The 16,825-nt window shown below is 49.0% G+C and overlaps 2 protein-coding genes across 2 annotated transcripts in view; one reads left to right on the top strand and one right to left on the bottom strand.

The window, feature by feature from the left end:
- Nucleotides 1-1,551: 1,551 nt before the first annotated feature.
- Nucleotides 1,552-13,113, top strand: ubtfl (upstream binding transcription factor, like). The gene is made up of 20 exons (XM_070973267.1): nt 1,552-2,356; nt 3,974-4,072; nt 4,567-4,742; nt 5,211-5,294; nt 5,461-5,616; nt 5,729-5,793; nt 5,902-6,022; nt 6,123-6,233; nt 6,408-6,535; nt 6,798-6,939; nt 7,015-7,056; nt 7,428-7,541; nt 7,633-7,791; nt 8,452-8,562; nt 8,776-8,861; nt 9,356-9,545; nt 10,540-10,587; nt 10,860-10,997; nt 11,692-11,796; nt 12,627-13,113. Exons 2-20 carry the CDS (start codon nt 4,015-4,017, stop codon nt 12,702-12,704), a joined length of 2,112 nt encoding a protein of 703 aa, XP_070829368.1. The 5' UTR covers nt 1,552-2,356; nt 3,974-4,014; the 3' UTR covers nt 12,705-13,113.
- Nucleotides 13,114-13,281: 168 nt separating this feature from the next.
- The window catches only part of fastk (Fas-activated serine/threonine kinase), an 8,728-nt gene continuing 5,184 nt past the window's right edge, over nt 13,282-16,825 (bottom strand). The window contains exons 9-10 of the mRNA XM_070973266.1: nt 16,602-16,716; nt 13,282-14,827 (exon numbers count right to left, since the gene is read on the bottom strand). Coding sequence (XP_070829367.1) covers nt 14,741-14,827; nt 16,602-16,716 — 202 coding nt within the window. The 3' untranslated portion in view covers nt 13,282-14,740. The remainder of the gene's footprint in view (nt 14,828-16,601; nt 16,717-16,825) is intronic.

The following is a 16,825-nucleotide window of genomic DNA, read 5'->3' as shown; positions in this document are numbered from 1 at the left end:
TGTCTGTACTCACAGTCCCGTGGACACAGTAGAAAGAAGATGTAACAGTCAGCTCAAACCATCTGTCCATTGGTTAGCTGAGTGACGAGGAGAAGCAGCCCTGACGCCTGGTCCGCGTGTGCAGGAGCAGGTTTCTCTGGCAGCAGCGTGTGTGGCAGTGTCCGAAGCACACTATCAATAAGATTCAAAACCTCTAATAACCACACTATCGGTAAACCATAAATTTACACTTCTTTACAGTTCCCAGAATCCATACTCACTCAGAAGCTTGAAAAAAAAACGTGCTCCTCACAGGCTTTCAGTCTGGTTCTCCCCCAATCCAGCAAGGCCACAGCTAGCTAGCGAACAAAAGTCCACACGTGGCTATGATATACGTGCTAACAAAACAACATTTCGGACTGTATATTTCTTTCAGAACACGGCTAATTCTCTCGTCTCAACAGGCTACATTCATTTAACAACAACCAGCTCTCTTTTATGACTAAATACAGCAATTTCACACAGTTAAAGAAACTTACAAACAGCGCTCGACATCTCTCTCTTCCTCCTGTTTGTCTCGTTTTTCTGCACTTGCGTCTGCAGCGCATTCTGTGTCAAGTCCCGCCCTTCCAAAAATCCGGTAGGTTACCAAAATTATCCCGACTTGGCACTGATTGGCTATAAGAACATGGTGCCATCTGACTAACCAATTTACAACAGAAACAGGACCTGAAAAGTTCAAGGTCTACCCAAACCGTGGGATATTTCAACACTTTTCCAAAAGTCACACAATCACAGAAGTTACATATTTAAAGAAACTATATGTAACAAAAATTAGCAGGGCACTACATACATATTTCTAATTTCTGTTTTCACCTGAAAGGCCACGTGTTTTTGAGGCAGATGAACAGGTTCACTGTTTAAAATGAGTTTTCACTGCGACATCACACCCCCATGCTGGACACCACCAGCCTTATTTTCAGGATTAAACACACTTTGGCCCCCCAGGAGAGCAGATGTAGGTGTTGTTCAGTGTTGGAGATGGTGATGAAATCTCAGTGTTTCCGTCTGTGAGCGGTTCCATTCATTTGTCCAAATCTTCTAATATTTGAATTAACCCTTAAAATCTCTTCATTTGCTCATCAAAGGGCTTTTTGAATTCAAGTGTTCAGTTTTTCAAATTAAAGGACCAATAAGTGATCTCTGGCTGCAAACTGAGTCACATCAACATGTTCAGATTTAATTAAGGGACCAACGATCCGCAGTTTAATGTGTTGATCATCCTGACCAGCAGGTGGCGGTAATGACGCGGGCAGTGAGACACTCAGGGGCCAAATGGACTGTCCCCCATCTCTCTCTCTCTCTCTCTCGCTCTCTCTCTCTCTCTCACACTCACACACACACACACACACACACACACACACACACACACACACACACACACACACCTAATTTGGGAAACAAGTTAATGAAGAAGAAAACATTAAGTGTGTAGAAAATCTGTTTTACTGATCAAACTGAACTTTATTCAAGAAATAAGAGAGGCTGCGGCGGTGCCCCCACCCCCTCCACACACACCTGTGGAGCGTTTTCCTGGAGGAGGACAGGTGTATCAAACAGATGGATGTATTGATTGATCAGTGATTGGCCCTCGCTGCACAGCTCCGTCGGGGATGAGACCGCTGAGTCGCAGAGATCACACACGGCAGACGGTGTGTTGTCGGCGGGCAGGATGCCATGCGGATGCGGGCTGCTGTCCTGCAGGATGCACAGCCGTCTTCGAGCCGCTGATTAGCTCCGCGGCAGGCCGGGGAGGGAGAGCTGAGCAGCGGGCAGACCTGATGACTCTCCCCGCTTCTTCCTCTCGGAGCCTGCAGCAGCCGGCCGGACTCTCTCCTCCGCGTCCCCGCGGCCGTATTTCTGTCGGAGGATGGCCGTCCGGTCCCCGGGCCCAGTCCTCTATCTCCCCGCCGGTTCAGCATCTGGATCCGGACCAGGTTAAAGTCAGGAGGGTAGATTTCCAGAAAAGGACGCTGTCGCAGTTTCATTTTTGCAGATATTTACAGTTTGTGCAAAACACGCGAAATAAAAATCATAATTCTACATTTAAAGTCATTTTAAGCGGGTTTGGCTGGTGTTTTAGCCGCTGTCTCTGGTTTCATCCTCCGCCTTTGTCCTCATGTTTTCCCCCGGAGTTCCTCCCCCTGCGGCGCTGGGCGGAGTTTCATACCGGACTAGACGCTCCTTTTGTCGGATTCGTTTCGACCTGACTCCCCGGGGTTTACGGCTGAAAAAAGCACACTTTGAAAGTCCCGAAATAATCCAAAGGACCGCAGCGGTGTGCAGTATTAACCCGGCTTTCTGCCTGAACCTGAAGGTAAGTGTTTGGCGGTGATTTTAAGCAGATTTCGGAGGTTTTCTGGTCGTTTGTCCCCGAGTCACCAGAACATTCATGGCGGCTTCTCGGTGAAGGCTTCTGGGGTAGCAGCAAGTCATCCAGTCCGCTCAGGCCCGAAATCGTCAAATCCAGCTGTTTATCAGTTGACTGGCTGCCACCAAACGTATATTTCGCCATTTTAATCTCGTGATTTTTCCTCTAAAGTCTCATATGTCGACGCACTGCTCAGTTAGGCAGTTTTGCTAAATGAAGCGGTCCAGTGCTACACGTGTCAAAGTGAAGCTCTGACGGCGTTTTCAAGGCTTCAGGCTTCGCTCGTGATCCTATTTTCTCTCTTTAATTCGCACTTTAAGCATTTCACCATAAAAGGTGAACGTTAGCTGCTGTCTCCTGTAGCCCTCTGCGTGCCAGCGGAAGCTACGTGCTGACTCCTGCCGGAGGACGGACGCCATTACCGGGGCAGCTGGAGCCTGACGGCCCGCTGCTTTCACTTAATTGCGACCCCGATAACATCACCGCTGTACCCGCACGTCTGAGCTCCGAACCCCGTTTAGAAACCCTCATACTACCGAACACAGCAGCAGACGTTAGGCCACAAAGCCGGACATGAATCCAGCTGGAGGAGCCGGTCCACTGTTGGTGGTTTCGGCCCGTAAAGTCACCGAACAACACGAATCTGTAGAAAGTCTGCTGAGTCGGTCCTGCTCTCTACCGCCTCCGTGCTTTATTTTGGGAGAAGCACATTCAGACAGATTTCAAGAGTTTCTTAAAATTACGTTTTAACTAAAATAACAGCTGCTTGATGAGTTGGATCTACGCCGAACTGAACAGGGGCTCGTACAGACTGTCGGGACGGTCTTATATTCGCTGTTTGCGGACTATTCGCAATTCTGACACGTTTTGACGTAAAGTGACGCATTTCTCCGCGCAGTTTGCTGCGACGCTGGAGCGCAGCCCGGCCTCTGGCTGCCCTGTGAGCGGGTTCAAAGCGCCCTGAGCTCAGTCACAGCAGCTCGTCCCTCATTCACACCGAAGCTAAACCGAACCCAGCACCAGAACTACAGACAGGAAACTGGACTCTTCGGCCCGAACCCTGACCTTGTCAGCAGGCCGCGGTGGCGCACCAAGCCGGGGAAAGGTTGCCTCGGCCGGCCGGTCAGTCAGGGTCAGGACAGGCGGGATGAGCGCGCTGAGGGCGGGCAGGAGGAGGCGGGTGAGCCGGCCCTCAACACCGTGACTTCAGCATTGAACACATCTGATTTCAGCCAAAGTCCCGCTTGAATCAACCAATCAGAGAATCTCCAGTGACAGAGGGGGTGGAAGTACTCCCACAGAGTAGAAGTACTCCCACAGAGTAGAAGTACTCCGTTACAAAGTTTTTCACTTTGATGTTGCAGCTGGTAAAAGTGAAAATATAGTAATAATAAGAATAAGAATGTGAATTGATGATTCAATTGATTGAATTAATTTGAGAGGTGTGTGTGTGTGTGTGTGTGTGTGTGTGTGTGTGTGTGTGTGTGCGTGCGTGCGTGCGTGCGTGCGTGCGTGCGTGCGTGTGTGTGTGTGTGTGTGTGTGTGTGTGTGTGTGTGTTTTAGAGGAGGGAGGGGGCGGAGTCTTCTCCGTCAGTCGCTGCAGGATGAACGGCAGCAGTAGCGTCTCCAGAGCTCAGACCGCCAGGATCAGAAGTGAGCCAGGTAACCACAACCTGCTGTGACCTCATCAACACCTGTCAGACTCACCTGTCCCCTCACCTGTCCTCTCTCCTGTCCTTCTCTCCTGTCAGACTCACCTGTCCCCTCACCTGTCCTCTCTCCTGTCAGACTCACCTGTCCCCTCACCTGTACTCTCTCCTGTCAGACTCACCTGTCCTCTCACCTGTCCTCTCTCCTGTCAGACTCACCTGTCCCCTTACCTGTCCTCTCTCCTGTCCCTCTCTCCTGTCAGACTCACCTGTCCTCTCACCTGTCCCTCAGTCTGTGGAGGTCTCTGCTGTCCACTCTGTGATTCTGTCTCAGGTGAAATGTGGTTAGTGGTCCTGATGCAGAGTCTCAGTGTGGAGCTGTTGGACTGTTCCTTTAAAGAAAAGCCTGAGTTCCACCTGTTGGACCTGACAGGTGTGTGTGTGTGTGTGTGTGTGTGTGTGTGTGTGTGTGTGTGTGTGTGTGTGTGTGTGTGTGTGTGTGTGTAGATGACTGGAGTAAAGAGGACTGTCTGACTCTGCTGGAGAGGATTCGCAGTCTGCTGCCGGACGGAGACGCCATGAAGTATAAAACCACAGAGTCGCACTTCGACTGGGAGAAAGTTTGTTTCGGCAGCTTCACCGGAGACATGTGTCGCCAGAAGTGGCAGAAAGTCTCATCTGAGGTACGAGCGAGCTGAGCCACGGCGACAGAATCTGGTCTGCTGTGAAAACATCTCAGAATTTCTTTTAATAGGATCAAGTTTGGTCCATTTGAAGCCGTTAATCCATTAAAACTCCTAAATAAATTCACTCTGAGCCGAAAATAACGAGAACTTTGAGTCCTTGAACTCATCGTTCATGTGGAAGTCAAAGGGTCACGACCCCCAAAAGTCGTCTTCGTTGATCATTAAGTTCAAATTGGGGGCGAAGGGGCGAAGAGACAAACACGTCCTGAAGGACGATTTTATGCTTCTTAACATTCAGCCAGTCCGTGAAACCAGTTTAGGATTTGAACCAGTATCTTTCTTCATGTCTTGTACTGGTGCACCAACGCATCAGCAGAAACAGGTTGTCGACCACAGGTCCAGATCATCGGTGATCAATCACACTGCGATGGTTATCGATCGATCGGCGTCGTGTTTTTGTTTCAGGTTCGTAAGTACAGGACAATGACGGAGCTCATCATCGACGCCATGGAGTTCGTGAAGAATCCGTACAAAGGCAAGAAACTGAAGGTGAGACGCTGAGCACACTTTACCAAACCAGATCTGCTGCTCCTGAACCAGCTCAGGAAAGCAGGGTTCACTTCACTAACAGCACGAAGAACACAAACGAACACAAAGCCACCGTGAACCATCTGTCCCTCTGACCTTTGACCTTGACTCGGCCTCTCGTGTTCAGACTCATCCAGACTTCCCAAAGAAGCCTTTGACTCCGTACTTCCGCTTCTTCATGGAGAAACGAGCCAAATACGCCAAAATCCACCCAGAGATGAGCAACCTGGACCTGACCAAGATCCTGTCCAAGAAGTACAAGGAGCTGCCGGACAAGAAGAAGGTGCGCTCACACTCCGCAGCTGATTGGCTGAAAACATGTCAGCTGATTAACAGATGTTTTCAGGGTGGGTTGAAGCAGCTCAGTCGGTCCGTCTTCTCTGGTGTTTCCGCAGCAAAAGTACATCACAGAGTTTCAGCGGGAGAAGGAGGAGTTTGAGAAGAACATGGCTCGATTCAAGTGAGTTCACCTAGAGCGCCTCGAGCCGTTCACACGTAACCAGAGTCCAGCATCCCGTGTGTGACGTTAGCGTTAGCATTAGCGTGGCTAACATCGTCTGACCTGCAGGGAGGACCATCCAGAGCTGATCGAAGAGAGGAAGAAGTCCGACCTGCCGGAGAAACCCAAAACTCCTCAACAGCTGTGGTACAACCACGAGAAGAAGGCCTACATGAAGCTCCACCCAGAGGTACGCGCACGCACACACACACGGAAACGCATGCATACACACACGCACTCTCTGAAAGGACTGCGAAGATTTTCTGACTGAAGCTCTTTTTTGTCTCCAGGTGAGTCAGAAGGAGCTGAAGGAGGCTCTGAGGAGACAGTGGTCCCAACTGTCGGACAAGAGGAGACTCAAGTGGATCAGCAAGGCCCTGGAGCTCCAGAAAGACTACGAGGTAACAGTGGACCAGACAGAACCAGGTCCAACTGAACTGAACCAAACTGAGCCGAGTCAGTTGGTCCTTGTTACAACTGTGTGTGTGTGTGTGTGTGTGTGTGTGTGTGTGTGTGTGTGTGTGTGTGTGTGTGTGTGTGTGTGTGTGTGTGTGTGTGTGTGTGTGTGTGTGTAGGGCAGTATGAGAGCATATCATGAGGCTCATCCGGACGTCAACTCTGACGATCACGTTCGGTCCGTCCTCACCAAAGCAGAGAGACAACTGAAGGACAAGTTTGATGGACGGCCAACAAAACCGCCACCGTGAGTCTTAACGAACACTCAGCTAACGAGGACGAGGTACTAATGAGCTAACAGGCAGGACGCTAATGACGAGATGCTAACGAGTTATTAATGAGTTCCTATCAAATGAGCTAACTTTTTGCTAACCCTGTCTGTTCCTGACCTTCTGTTTCAAATAGGACTGTAGTCAGTGGACAGGTGCTAAGAGGACGTCAGTGTAAAAGTCAAACAGCTGTGTGTTTGTGGCTAGCAGAAATGGCTAACAGTGGCGTGTTTTGGCTAGTAACGGGTACTCCCTGTACTGCGCGGAGCTGATGGTGAACATGAAGGACGTCCCCAGCACAGAACGGATGGTCCTCTGCAGCAAACAGTGGAAAATGATGACGCAGAAAGAGAAGGACATGTTTCAGAAACGCTGCGAGCAGGTCAGTATCTCCACGCTAACGCGGCCGCAGGACGCAGCCGCTCTCGCCTCACGGCCGACCTTTGTGTTTCCTCAGAGAAAGAAGCAGTACGACGTCGACCTGCAGAGGTTTCTGGAGGTACGTGTTCATCCAGCCGTCAGCTGACCCTAACCCAAACGCACACTTCATTTTCAGACTTTCGTTCACCAAAAACCTGAACTGAAAGAACCCGTCAGTCAGTCAGCGAACACACAGTCACATCCAGCAAGTTCTGACAAAGAAACAAAGAACAGCGTCTGAGCGGCTTAAAGGCACACACACACACACACACACACACACACACACACACACACACGCACGCACGCACACACTCACGCACATACACACACACACGCACGCACACACTCATGCGGGCACACACTCACGCGCACACACTCACACACACTCACGCGCACAAACTCTCACACACTCACACACACACACTAACGTTGAACCCGTGCTGTCTCCAGAGTCTGCCGGAGGAGGAGCGAGACCGCGTCATGACCGAGGAAAAACTGGGCGGGGCCAAACTGGGCGGGGGCGTGACCTCCAGCCCGCACAGAGCCAGGTCTCCTTCCATCAAGGTCTGAGAGTTGTTGTTGTTCTTCTTCTCCTCTTCCTCGTCGTCTTCTCTGCTCGCATGAGCTCCCAGGATAAACTAAGCTGTCGTTTCAGGAGCAGAGTCGGGAGGCGGACCCGGAGCCGTGGGTACCTGCCGGACTGCCAAAAGACAGACGGGATGGAAAGAAGACGGCGAAGCTTCCGGAGACGCCTAAAACGGCCGAGGAGATGTGGCAGCACAGCGTGATTGGAGACTATCTGGCTAAATACAGAGTGAGCTGATCGCTTCAGTGTTTTCAGACGTTTCTTTTATTTCTGTTGATAAAAACCCAGAACGTCCGACAGTTCACGACGTTCTTCATGGAACAACGAGTTTGACCCCAAACACTGAGCGAAGCTGCTTCGCCGTAAAACGCTACAGTGACGGTAATGCTAACGAGGTTAGCGTCGTCACTGATGAGCGCTAACGTCGCGTAAGCTCTGCGGACCCCGTTGACCCGTCGCTGGTCCCAAACTTCTTCAAAGGGGACAGGAGTCCAACACTCTGCTACGAGTCGTCTTTTGAGGACAGATTTGACGTGAGCTTTAATCCGTCGCCCGTTCGTCCTCATAACTAAACCCTCAGCTCTGGCTCTGAGCGTGAGGCTGATGGGACCACAAATGTCCCTCGTCCTCCTCTGTAAAGACTCCTTCATTGAACCTCAGCGAGTCTCTCTGGCGTCATCTGTCAAGTTGGACGCGACACCCCGTAAATTCGGATGGATTTTGATTGGCTGTCAGTGTTTCCATCGCTCTGAGAGTGATGCCGGCGGTCGTTGTTCTAGTCCACTCGATTGAAACGGACTTTTAAACTGATGTATTTATAGTTGTCATTGTTGGTGTGGAGGCCCATAAAACTGATCGCTGTTGGCCATCATGGCGCTTGTTCCACAGAGCGACCGCAGGAAGGCGCAGGCGGGCATGGAGGCGGCCTGGAAGTCCATGGAGAAGAAGGAAAAGATTCCTTGGATTAAGAAGGCGGCAGAGGACCAGAAGCGTTATGAGGTTTAGTACCAACCTGTGGTCATGGAGCCCCCCCATGCCCCCCCCACATCACCATGTTTTCCTCATTGATTAAATGTTCATGTATGTATTTCTGTCATCTCCCTTCATGAGTGCTGTGGTGAAGCCGTCACAGGTCCAGGATCTGCAGCGCGACAGCTCACGAGTCAGCTGATTGTCTTTATGTTGTGCTGACTGTTGGCTGGTGTCCTGCAGAGGGAGCTGTTGGAGATGAGGGCTCCCCCCCCAGGCCAGAGTCAGAGGAAGCCCAAGTTTGACGGAGAACCAAAGAAGCCTCCAGTGTGAGTCCGCTTTCCATCCGTCTGCTGAGTCCCACTGACAGTAACAGCCATTAAACAACAGGCTGACGAAGCGCCAGCAGCCTCATTCTGCTGAGGGGGCGATCTGGTTGTATCTCTTTAAACCAATCACAGTTGTCTCGGGCAGCGTTGACAGGACATCAGTCGCACGTTGCCTTCAGGGACCACTGGGAAGAACGTGTCCGTAAACTGTTTGATGTTATTGCTGAAGAAAGTCTTTTTGTATTTCTGATTCGCTTCGCCGCCTGAATCAGCGAGGTCCGTCAGCCTGATCAGAGATTTATTCAAAAACAGCATCCAGAGAAATGAACGTTAAAAACCAAAGAACACGTTCACTGCAGAAATCGATGACGTGATTGTGGAAGCGATCGTAGATTCATTGATCAGCGAGTCATCGTCAGAGACACGACGTTAAAATCGGTCGAATCAAAGCAGCAGAGCTCATGAAACGTCCTGCTGTCCTGTCCGTCCTATAGGAGCGGCTATCAGATGTTCTCCCAGGAGCTGCTGACCAACGGCGAGCTGAACCACTTCAGCCTGAAGGAGCGGATGGTGGAGATCGGGAAGAGGTGGCACAAACTGAGCCAGAGTCAGAAGGACAAGTACAAGAAGCAGGTGGAGGAGCAGCAGGTGGAGTACAAGGCTGAGCTGGAGGCCTGGGTCAAGGTAACTGTCGCCACAGCAACCAGAGGTCAGGAAGGCAGCATGAGGTCACAGAGCTGAGGTTTATCGTGGCGGTCAGTCCAGACAAACGTAACGAGCATCAGTTTTAACGATGTTTGTGTTTGTGATGGCGGCACAAAGATCCAGTCAGAAACGCTCTGAACGACCATCAGCGGATCGACTTCTTTAAACTCGTTAAAGATGGAAGTCGATCTCGAATCCTCTGATCTGTCCGATGAAGCTTGATGCTTAATGACAGAGAAGTCAGAGCCAATCAGAGCTCAGTGTGGTTTCATGATGTCACTGCGTCTCCAGACCTGTGACGCAGGTCGCACGCACAGAAAGAAACGATGGAAATGAATGAGTGAACGACAGAAAGAAACGATGGAAATGAGTGAACGACAGAAAGAAACGATGGAAATGAATGAACGACAGAAAGAAAAGATGGAAATGAATGAGTGAAAGATAAAGAAACGATGGAAATGAATGAGTGAACGACAGAAAGAAACGATGGAAATGAATGAGTGAACGACAGAAAGAAACGATGGAAATGAATGAACGACAGAAAGAAAAGATGGAAATGAATGAGTGAAAGAAAGAAACGATGGAAATGAATGAGTGAACGACAGAAAGAAAAGATGGAAATGAATGAGTGAATGACAGAAAAGATGAAATGAATGAGTGAACGACAGAAAGAAACGATGGAAATGAGTGAATGACAGTAAGAAACGATGGAAATGAATGAGTGAATGACAGAAAAAATGGAAATGAATGAGTGAACGACAGAAAGAAAAGATGGAAATGAATGAGTGAACAACAAACGATGGAAATGAATGAGTGAACAAACGACAGAAAAAATGGAAATGAATGAGTGAACGACAGAAAGAAACGATGGAAATGAATGAGTGAACGACAGAAAGAAACAATGGACATGAATGAATGAACGACAAAGAGCAAATGTTGGTCCTCAGTCTGGTTCTTTGTCTCTTGTCTTCAGTCTTTGTCTCCTCAGGATCGAGCCGTCTACAAGGAGTTTTCCAGCTCGGTGAGTCTGGTTTTCTTTTTTTCCTCCGTCATTAAGAAACTTTCTTTTCGTTTCAAACCTTCCAGATGTTTCATTTTGCACCGTGGTGATATGCTAAGCTACGGCTAATCAACCAAAAAGAGGCACAAAGCTAACATAACCTTAGCAAGGCTAAGGGGGGGGGGCTCTGTCTGTCATTGGCTAGCACAGCGTTAGCTAACAGGCTGTACAGGTTGCTGGTTATATTTATCCTCATTCAGCGCGTCAGCATGTTTGTTTGTTTGTTTGGTCAGAAACGTCGCAGCACCACTAAAGTTCGCAGCAGCCCCGGAGCTAAAGTCCGCGTGACGGCGAAGGGGAAGGCGGCGGGTTCGAGAGCCGCAACGCAGACGGTCGGGGTGGCCAAGAGGGCCATGGCATACCGAGCCAAGGTAACACGCTGTGCACACGACACCACAAGACACGAGTTTGTCCTGCAGCAGCTGAAGAACGAGGGAGGAAGAAGTGAAAACAGAAACAAATGGAAGAATGAAAGATGACGAATACGACCAAAAAGTCAAGATCAACCAGTCCAGATTCACAGCTGAGCAGGGAGACGGACAGACAGGACGAGACCAGTGCCAGGTCCAGCGATGTCCCCTCATTTCACACCACGTCCCCTCATTTCACTCCACGTCCTCTCATCTCACACCACGTCCCCTCATTTCACACGTCCTCTCATTTCACGTCCTCTCATTTCACATGTCCTCATTTCACACCACGTCCTCTCATTTCACACCATGTCCTCTCATTTCACACCATGTCCTCTCATTTCACGTCCTCTCATTTCACAGGATGTCCCAGAAAACAGACAGTTAAATATTTCCATCCAGAGAGGACAAGCTGAAGAGGACGCAGCAGCAGGGGACAAACGCTGGGGGAATTATCATTGTGGACTTTGTTTCATGTTTTCAATCAGCAGGATCTCAGAAAAACCGCCAGCCTGGTTCTGGTGGACTTGGTGGGAGGGGGGCCGCGGTTCACACGTGTCGTACATGGGGGCCTCCAGCAGGTGGCAGTAAAGTTCAACAGTGGACTCCGTCAGGCTTTGTGTTGTAAGGCAATGTCCGTCTGTCTGTCTTCCAGCAGGACATGTCCGACTCGGACGAGGAGGAGGAGAAGAGCGACTCGTCCGACTCTGAAGACGACGAGACATCAGGATCCACAGACAGTGACGACGACGATGATGAGGTGAGAACATTCTTCATCTTTCTTTCTAAAAAAGCAAACTGTGAGAAGTGAATGAAAAACAAACCTGACGTCAACGAAAGGACTGAAAGCTGAAACTCGACGACGCATTTCAGCTCAACCTTCATCTTCCCTTTGAAAGGACCTTCAGGTTTTCAATGAGGCTGAAAATTTAATTTGATTCGTGCGTAAATTAACAGATCAGAATTCCTGAAGAGGTTTATTAAACGTATGACAGCACAAGAAACAAACACATTTTTGGTTTCAGGGATTAACTTAACGTAAAATATTCAGATTTCAGAGGCTGTTAAAGGTCCAGTGTGGAGGACTTAGTGCCATCTAGTGGTCGGATGTAGACTCTAACCAGCTGAATGCCGCTCACCGCCGGGTCTGATGATCAGGTGATTCACACCGATGAAAACATGAACATTATATTCCATCACAGATCCCCATCAATCCTCCAGACTGGAACCTGAAGCGGTAAAAAACAAAGCGTGACATCAGAATTTTGGCAAAAGCTTTCAGGGCCTTTCGTAAAAGTTCACATTTGGGTCATTTTAGAGGTCGACGCTGAAATCTTCTCAACGTGTTTCAGGATTTTAAAGGATCGTCTGCAAACAGCTTATCAGTCCCTGAATCCTGTTCAAACGTCTTGATCTGAATAAATTAACAGCAGGTGACCTCAGACCAGCTGACCAGCTCAGACCGATCTGCTCAGAATCTCCATGGCAACAACTGACACACCCTAACAACCGCCAAGCAACGACTCCAGTTCTTCATTCATCACAAAATGTAACTTTTTTGAACCACTTGCTGTTTTGTCATTGCCTCAGAACGACGATGACGAGGATGATGAGGATGATGAAGATCAGAGCTCCTCTGAGGAATCCAGTGACTCGGACTCTGACTAGCTCCGCCCCCTCCATCTCATTGGAGAGGACAGGCTGTGCAGGCCACGCCTCCTCACATGCTAATCATCCCGGTGGACCAATGAGAGCGTCGATACGGTGACGTCATCCTGCGGTCACACTGGCCCCTCCCTCAGGGGGCGGAGCCTGAGTGTTTCGTTACTTGTGTTTTTGTTTGTTTTTATCGAGTGTTTGTTGGTTTTTATCTGATGGACGTTTTAGACGGGCGGAGAGGTTCGTTTTATTTTTTTGGAGCGATGGTAGAGGCGGGGTTTGTACAGAGTTTGACAGGCAGGAGAGGGGCGGAGCCTATTGGTTGTAGTTAGTCAGCGCTGAGGGAGGAGTCAGTGTTCAGCCTCCAATCAGCCGCCTGCCTGAGAAAATTATTAACAAATAAATGCACTTTTTCTCATTTCTGTGGTCTGCTTTGATTGTGACATCACAGCTGTGACATCATGACCGACACAATAATCAATATAAACCCTGAACCCTTCGTTTATGCCTGAAAACGCCCAAACAGCAACAACAACAACAACAACAAACAAACATGAGCCAGTGAATAAACGAGACAAGACGAGTTCAGTTTGGTTTCAGGTTTTATAGACATTTGAATTCATAGATTTATAGAATATAAACAAGTTTCTTTCAGTCTGTCCATCACCTGATTCACAAATAAATAATCTGACCTTTGACCCCGACAAGAATCACCCACACATACGACGACGCTGGCTCGTCCTCCAGGCCTTTGGCACACACACCACATTACCATGGTAACAGTCCCTCCTCACCCCTCCCCCACCAGACAGCCGTGTGCACCCATCAGCCCCTGCTCTCCCCACAGAAAAACTAACTCCATCATCTGATTTTATAAAACTGTGACGCCCCCAAAAACAGAGTCCCGCACATGCATCATCATTACCATGGTTACCAAACTTTATAAAAAGGGACTCCACCCACCCCAAAAAAAGATATGTTTGTTCATCCATGCAGCGACCAATCAGATCGCAGCCTGCACACAGCGAACACGGCGATGCATTAAAGGACCAGCTGAGTTTTCTTCATCTTTCTGCTGACCATGTTCCAAAATAAACCACTGTCACACCTGAGCAGGTGAGAGCAGCCCTGACGGTGCGTTCAGGGACAGCAGAAACGTTTTTAACACAGGAAGGATTAAAATCCATAACATCCATGTTTACAGATGGATTGCCTTCGTGGTTCGTCTGTCTCGGACAACAGATCTCATGATTTACCTGCCGTGTGTGAATGCACCTCAGTGGAACAGCGAGACTCCAAAACCACTTTACAATAAGAGAAATTCAAAACTGGAATTCCACATCAAGCTCAGACCGTCGTGTCGAGAGAGAGGAAAACAAGCGAACAGTAAGATGAAGAAAAAAGGTTGCTGTTGTTAAATACCCTGAAAATTGAACAGAGTCTGGTTGCTGATCAATCTGGACTCCTCGATGGTGCAGTGATTCATCTCTGCAGCAAACTGAACATTGATTTTTGTACAAATAAACAGAATCTAATGCCTCCCTGCAGGAAGGAGATCGATGTAAAAACTGGAGGATTGGATTTGGAAAATGGCCGGTGATCAGCGGGAAGCTCCTTAAAAAACTTCACATCCTGATGGGAGTCCGAGAGTCGGCCGACACATTAACGCACAGCTGCAACCACGCATTATTTTAACCACTCTGATCACTGCTCACTCTTTGGATGTCTTGTTTTGTTCTGAAACTGACTGCAGTCAATGAGACGCTCTGAAGACTGATTAACGATGATTATAATTATCCCATTCGTTGTTAAAATAATCGTCAGTTGCAGCTGAAATGCGAATAAACAAAACATTAATGCCAAGATGTCGTCGCTGTTTTCCTCCCAAATGTTAAACTCAAAGGTTTAGAGGGCGAAACAAACTGCTGACCTCTGATCCAATTCAACCCCATCACACACACACACACACACACACACACACACACACACACACACACACACACACACACACACACACACACACACACACACACACACACACAGCGTCATAGCGGGGCGTCCAGCAGCTTCTTGTGCAGGTACTGCTTCACTTCCTCGATGCCGTTCAGCTTCTCCAGCTCATGGTACGGCAACTGAGAGGAGACAAGAACGACGACAGGTCACATGACAAACTGTTAGCTCCACCACCTGACTGACATGTTGTCGGCTGAACAGGTGTAGATGTGACCAAAGTCTTCTGTGACGGTATAATTTTACATCACGGTAATGCTAATATCGATGTATTACTGGTTTCAAATGGCCGCGCTGTCCCAGACTTCATCACATTTGATGACTGTCGCCCTTTATTTGGAACTTTGTACAAACAAAATAACTGAAACAAACTAAAAATAGTTCGACTAACTTTGTTTCAAAATGGACGCTTTGAGACTCCAAATGAGACCAACGGGGACGTAACGGGTGCATCATCACCACCAGCTGGCTCTCAGGTCACATGACTACAGATCAGCTGGATGCTACTGAAGCTGCAGTTCAGGACTGTGTCTCTGCCTTTTGTGAGTTACGTGGTTCTGTTGGTTTCAACAAACCTCGACACTCAATGAGCACTGGGACAGTTTCCAGGTGAGGAGGAAAGTCAGCACCTCCCAGTCTGAAGTCATGGCACGAGGTTCAGGGCGCACACTGGATCGTTCTCTTCATGTGGCAGCTGGAGGGCAGCTCGAGTCCCACAGAGCGGTAACAAAGCCCAACCCCAGTCCCACAGACAATCTGTCTACTGTCTGAAACGGACAGTAGCTTCATGTAAGCTGAAGCTCCACACTAGTGTTATCCTGTCACGCCATTGTTACCACGGTTACAGCTTGCCTGATTACGGTGATTACGTGTGCGTGGGCACCTCGTAAATGACAAGCAACAATGGGTCTACACAGGCTACAGGTAGACTGTTTAGTAGATTGGCAGCCCAGCGGACATGAACCCAGCTCGGATTGGGTATTCAGTCTCGAGTTGGAGGGAGATGCTGCCCCTAGTGAAGGAGCTCAAGTACATCAGGGTCTTGTGCCCTGGTGAGGGTAAGATGGAGCATGAGGCATTCACTGCAGGAATGCAGTGGTTGTATCAGACTGTGGTTGTTCAGAGGGGGCCGATCTTGAAAGTGAGGCTCTATTTACCAGATGATGTACTTTGTGTTCCAACTATCACGTATGCCAGGCGTGTCAAACCTATTCCACAAAGGGCCGTGTGGCTGCAGGTTTTTCCTCCAACCAATCAAGAGCACGCAGTCTGACCAATCAGCTGTCTGAAGACTGAGATCAGCTGATGAAATGAGTCAAGTCTGATGTGCTGCTGCTTGGTTGGAAAGAAAACCTTCAGCCACTCAGCCCTTTAATGCAGGATACAAGCAGCTGAAGCCAGTCTCCGCTGTAAGCTGTCTGGTCTCAGCCTCAGACACAGCGTTCGAAGCTCAGATATACAAGAGGAGCTCTTAGGAGGACCACTGCTCTTTCATGCTGAAGGAACTCAGCTGAGGTGGTTTGGGCATTTATTTGGACGCATCCCAGGCCCATCCACATAGAAGGAGACCCAAATGACGGATCAAGGACATGCTGGAGGGATTTCATGTCCCATCAAGCCTGGGAACATCTCAGGATACCCCTGGAGGTGGTGGAGGGTGATGCTCGGCAAGGACAGTGCCTGCTTTGCTTAGCATGCTGCCACCATGATCTGGAGCCATATATACATATATAGTGAAAAATGGATGAAGATACAACATGTAAAAGTTTGTCTGTCTGTCTGAGAGATGAGACACGAATGACTTAAGAGACTCGATGAAGTCAGGTTCTGTAATCAATATTAGAATATTGACAGTCAAATATGCACAGTGTGTGAGGGTGGTGGGTGGTGGCTGACCTGTAGGATGATGTATCCCAGCAGCCTCAGGTGTCGGTCCCTCATGGCCCGTGAACCGACCAGAACCTCAGAGTTGTGGCAGTAATGCCACTTATCATTGACGGACATGATGACCCTGTGGAGACCAGACACAGTTTGACCAACTGGAACAGATCCTACGATGTGAAGTCAAACGGGTGTTAGACAACATTCCTGAGGCACAGAGCAGGCTCTGATCCGTCTGA

This window comes from Chaetodon trifascialis, chromosome 11 (genome assembly GCF_039877785.1).
Source record: "Chaetodon trifascialis isolate fChaTrf1 chromosome 11, fChaTrf1.hap1, whole genome shotgun sequence".
NCBI lineage: Eukaryota > Metazoa > Chordata > Actinopteri > Chaetodontiformes > Chaetodontidae > Chaetodon > Chaetodon trifascialis.
Note: the sequence above shows the minus strand (reverse complement) of the source record. Positions and strands in the feature narration are given on the sequence as shown.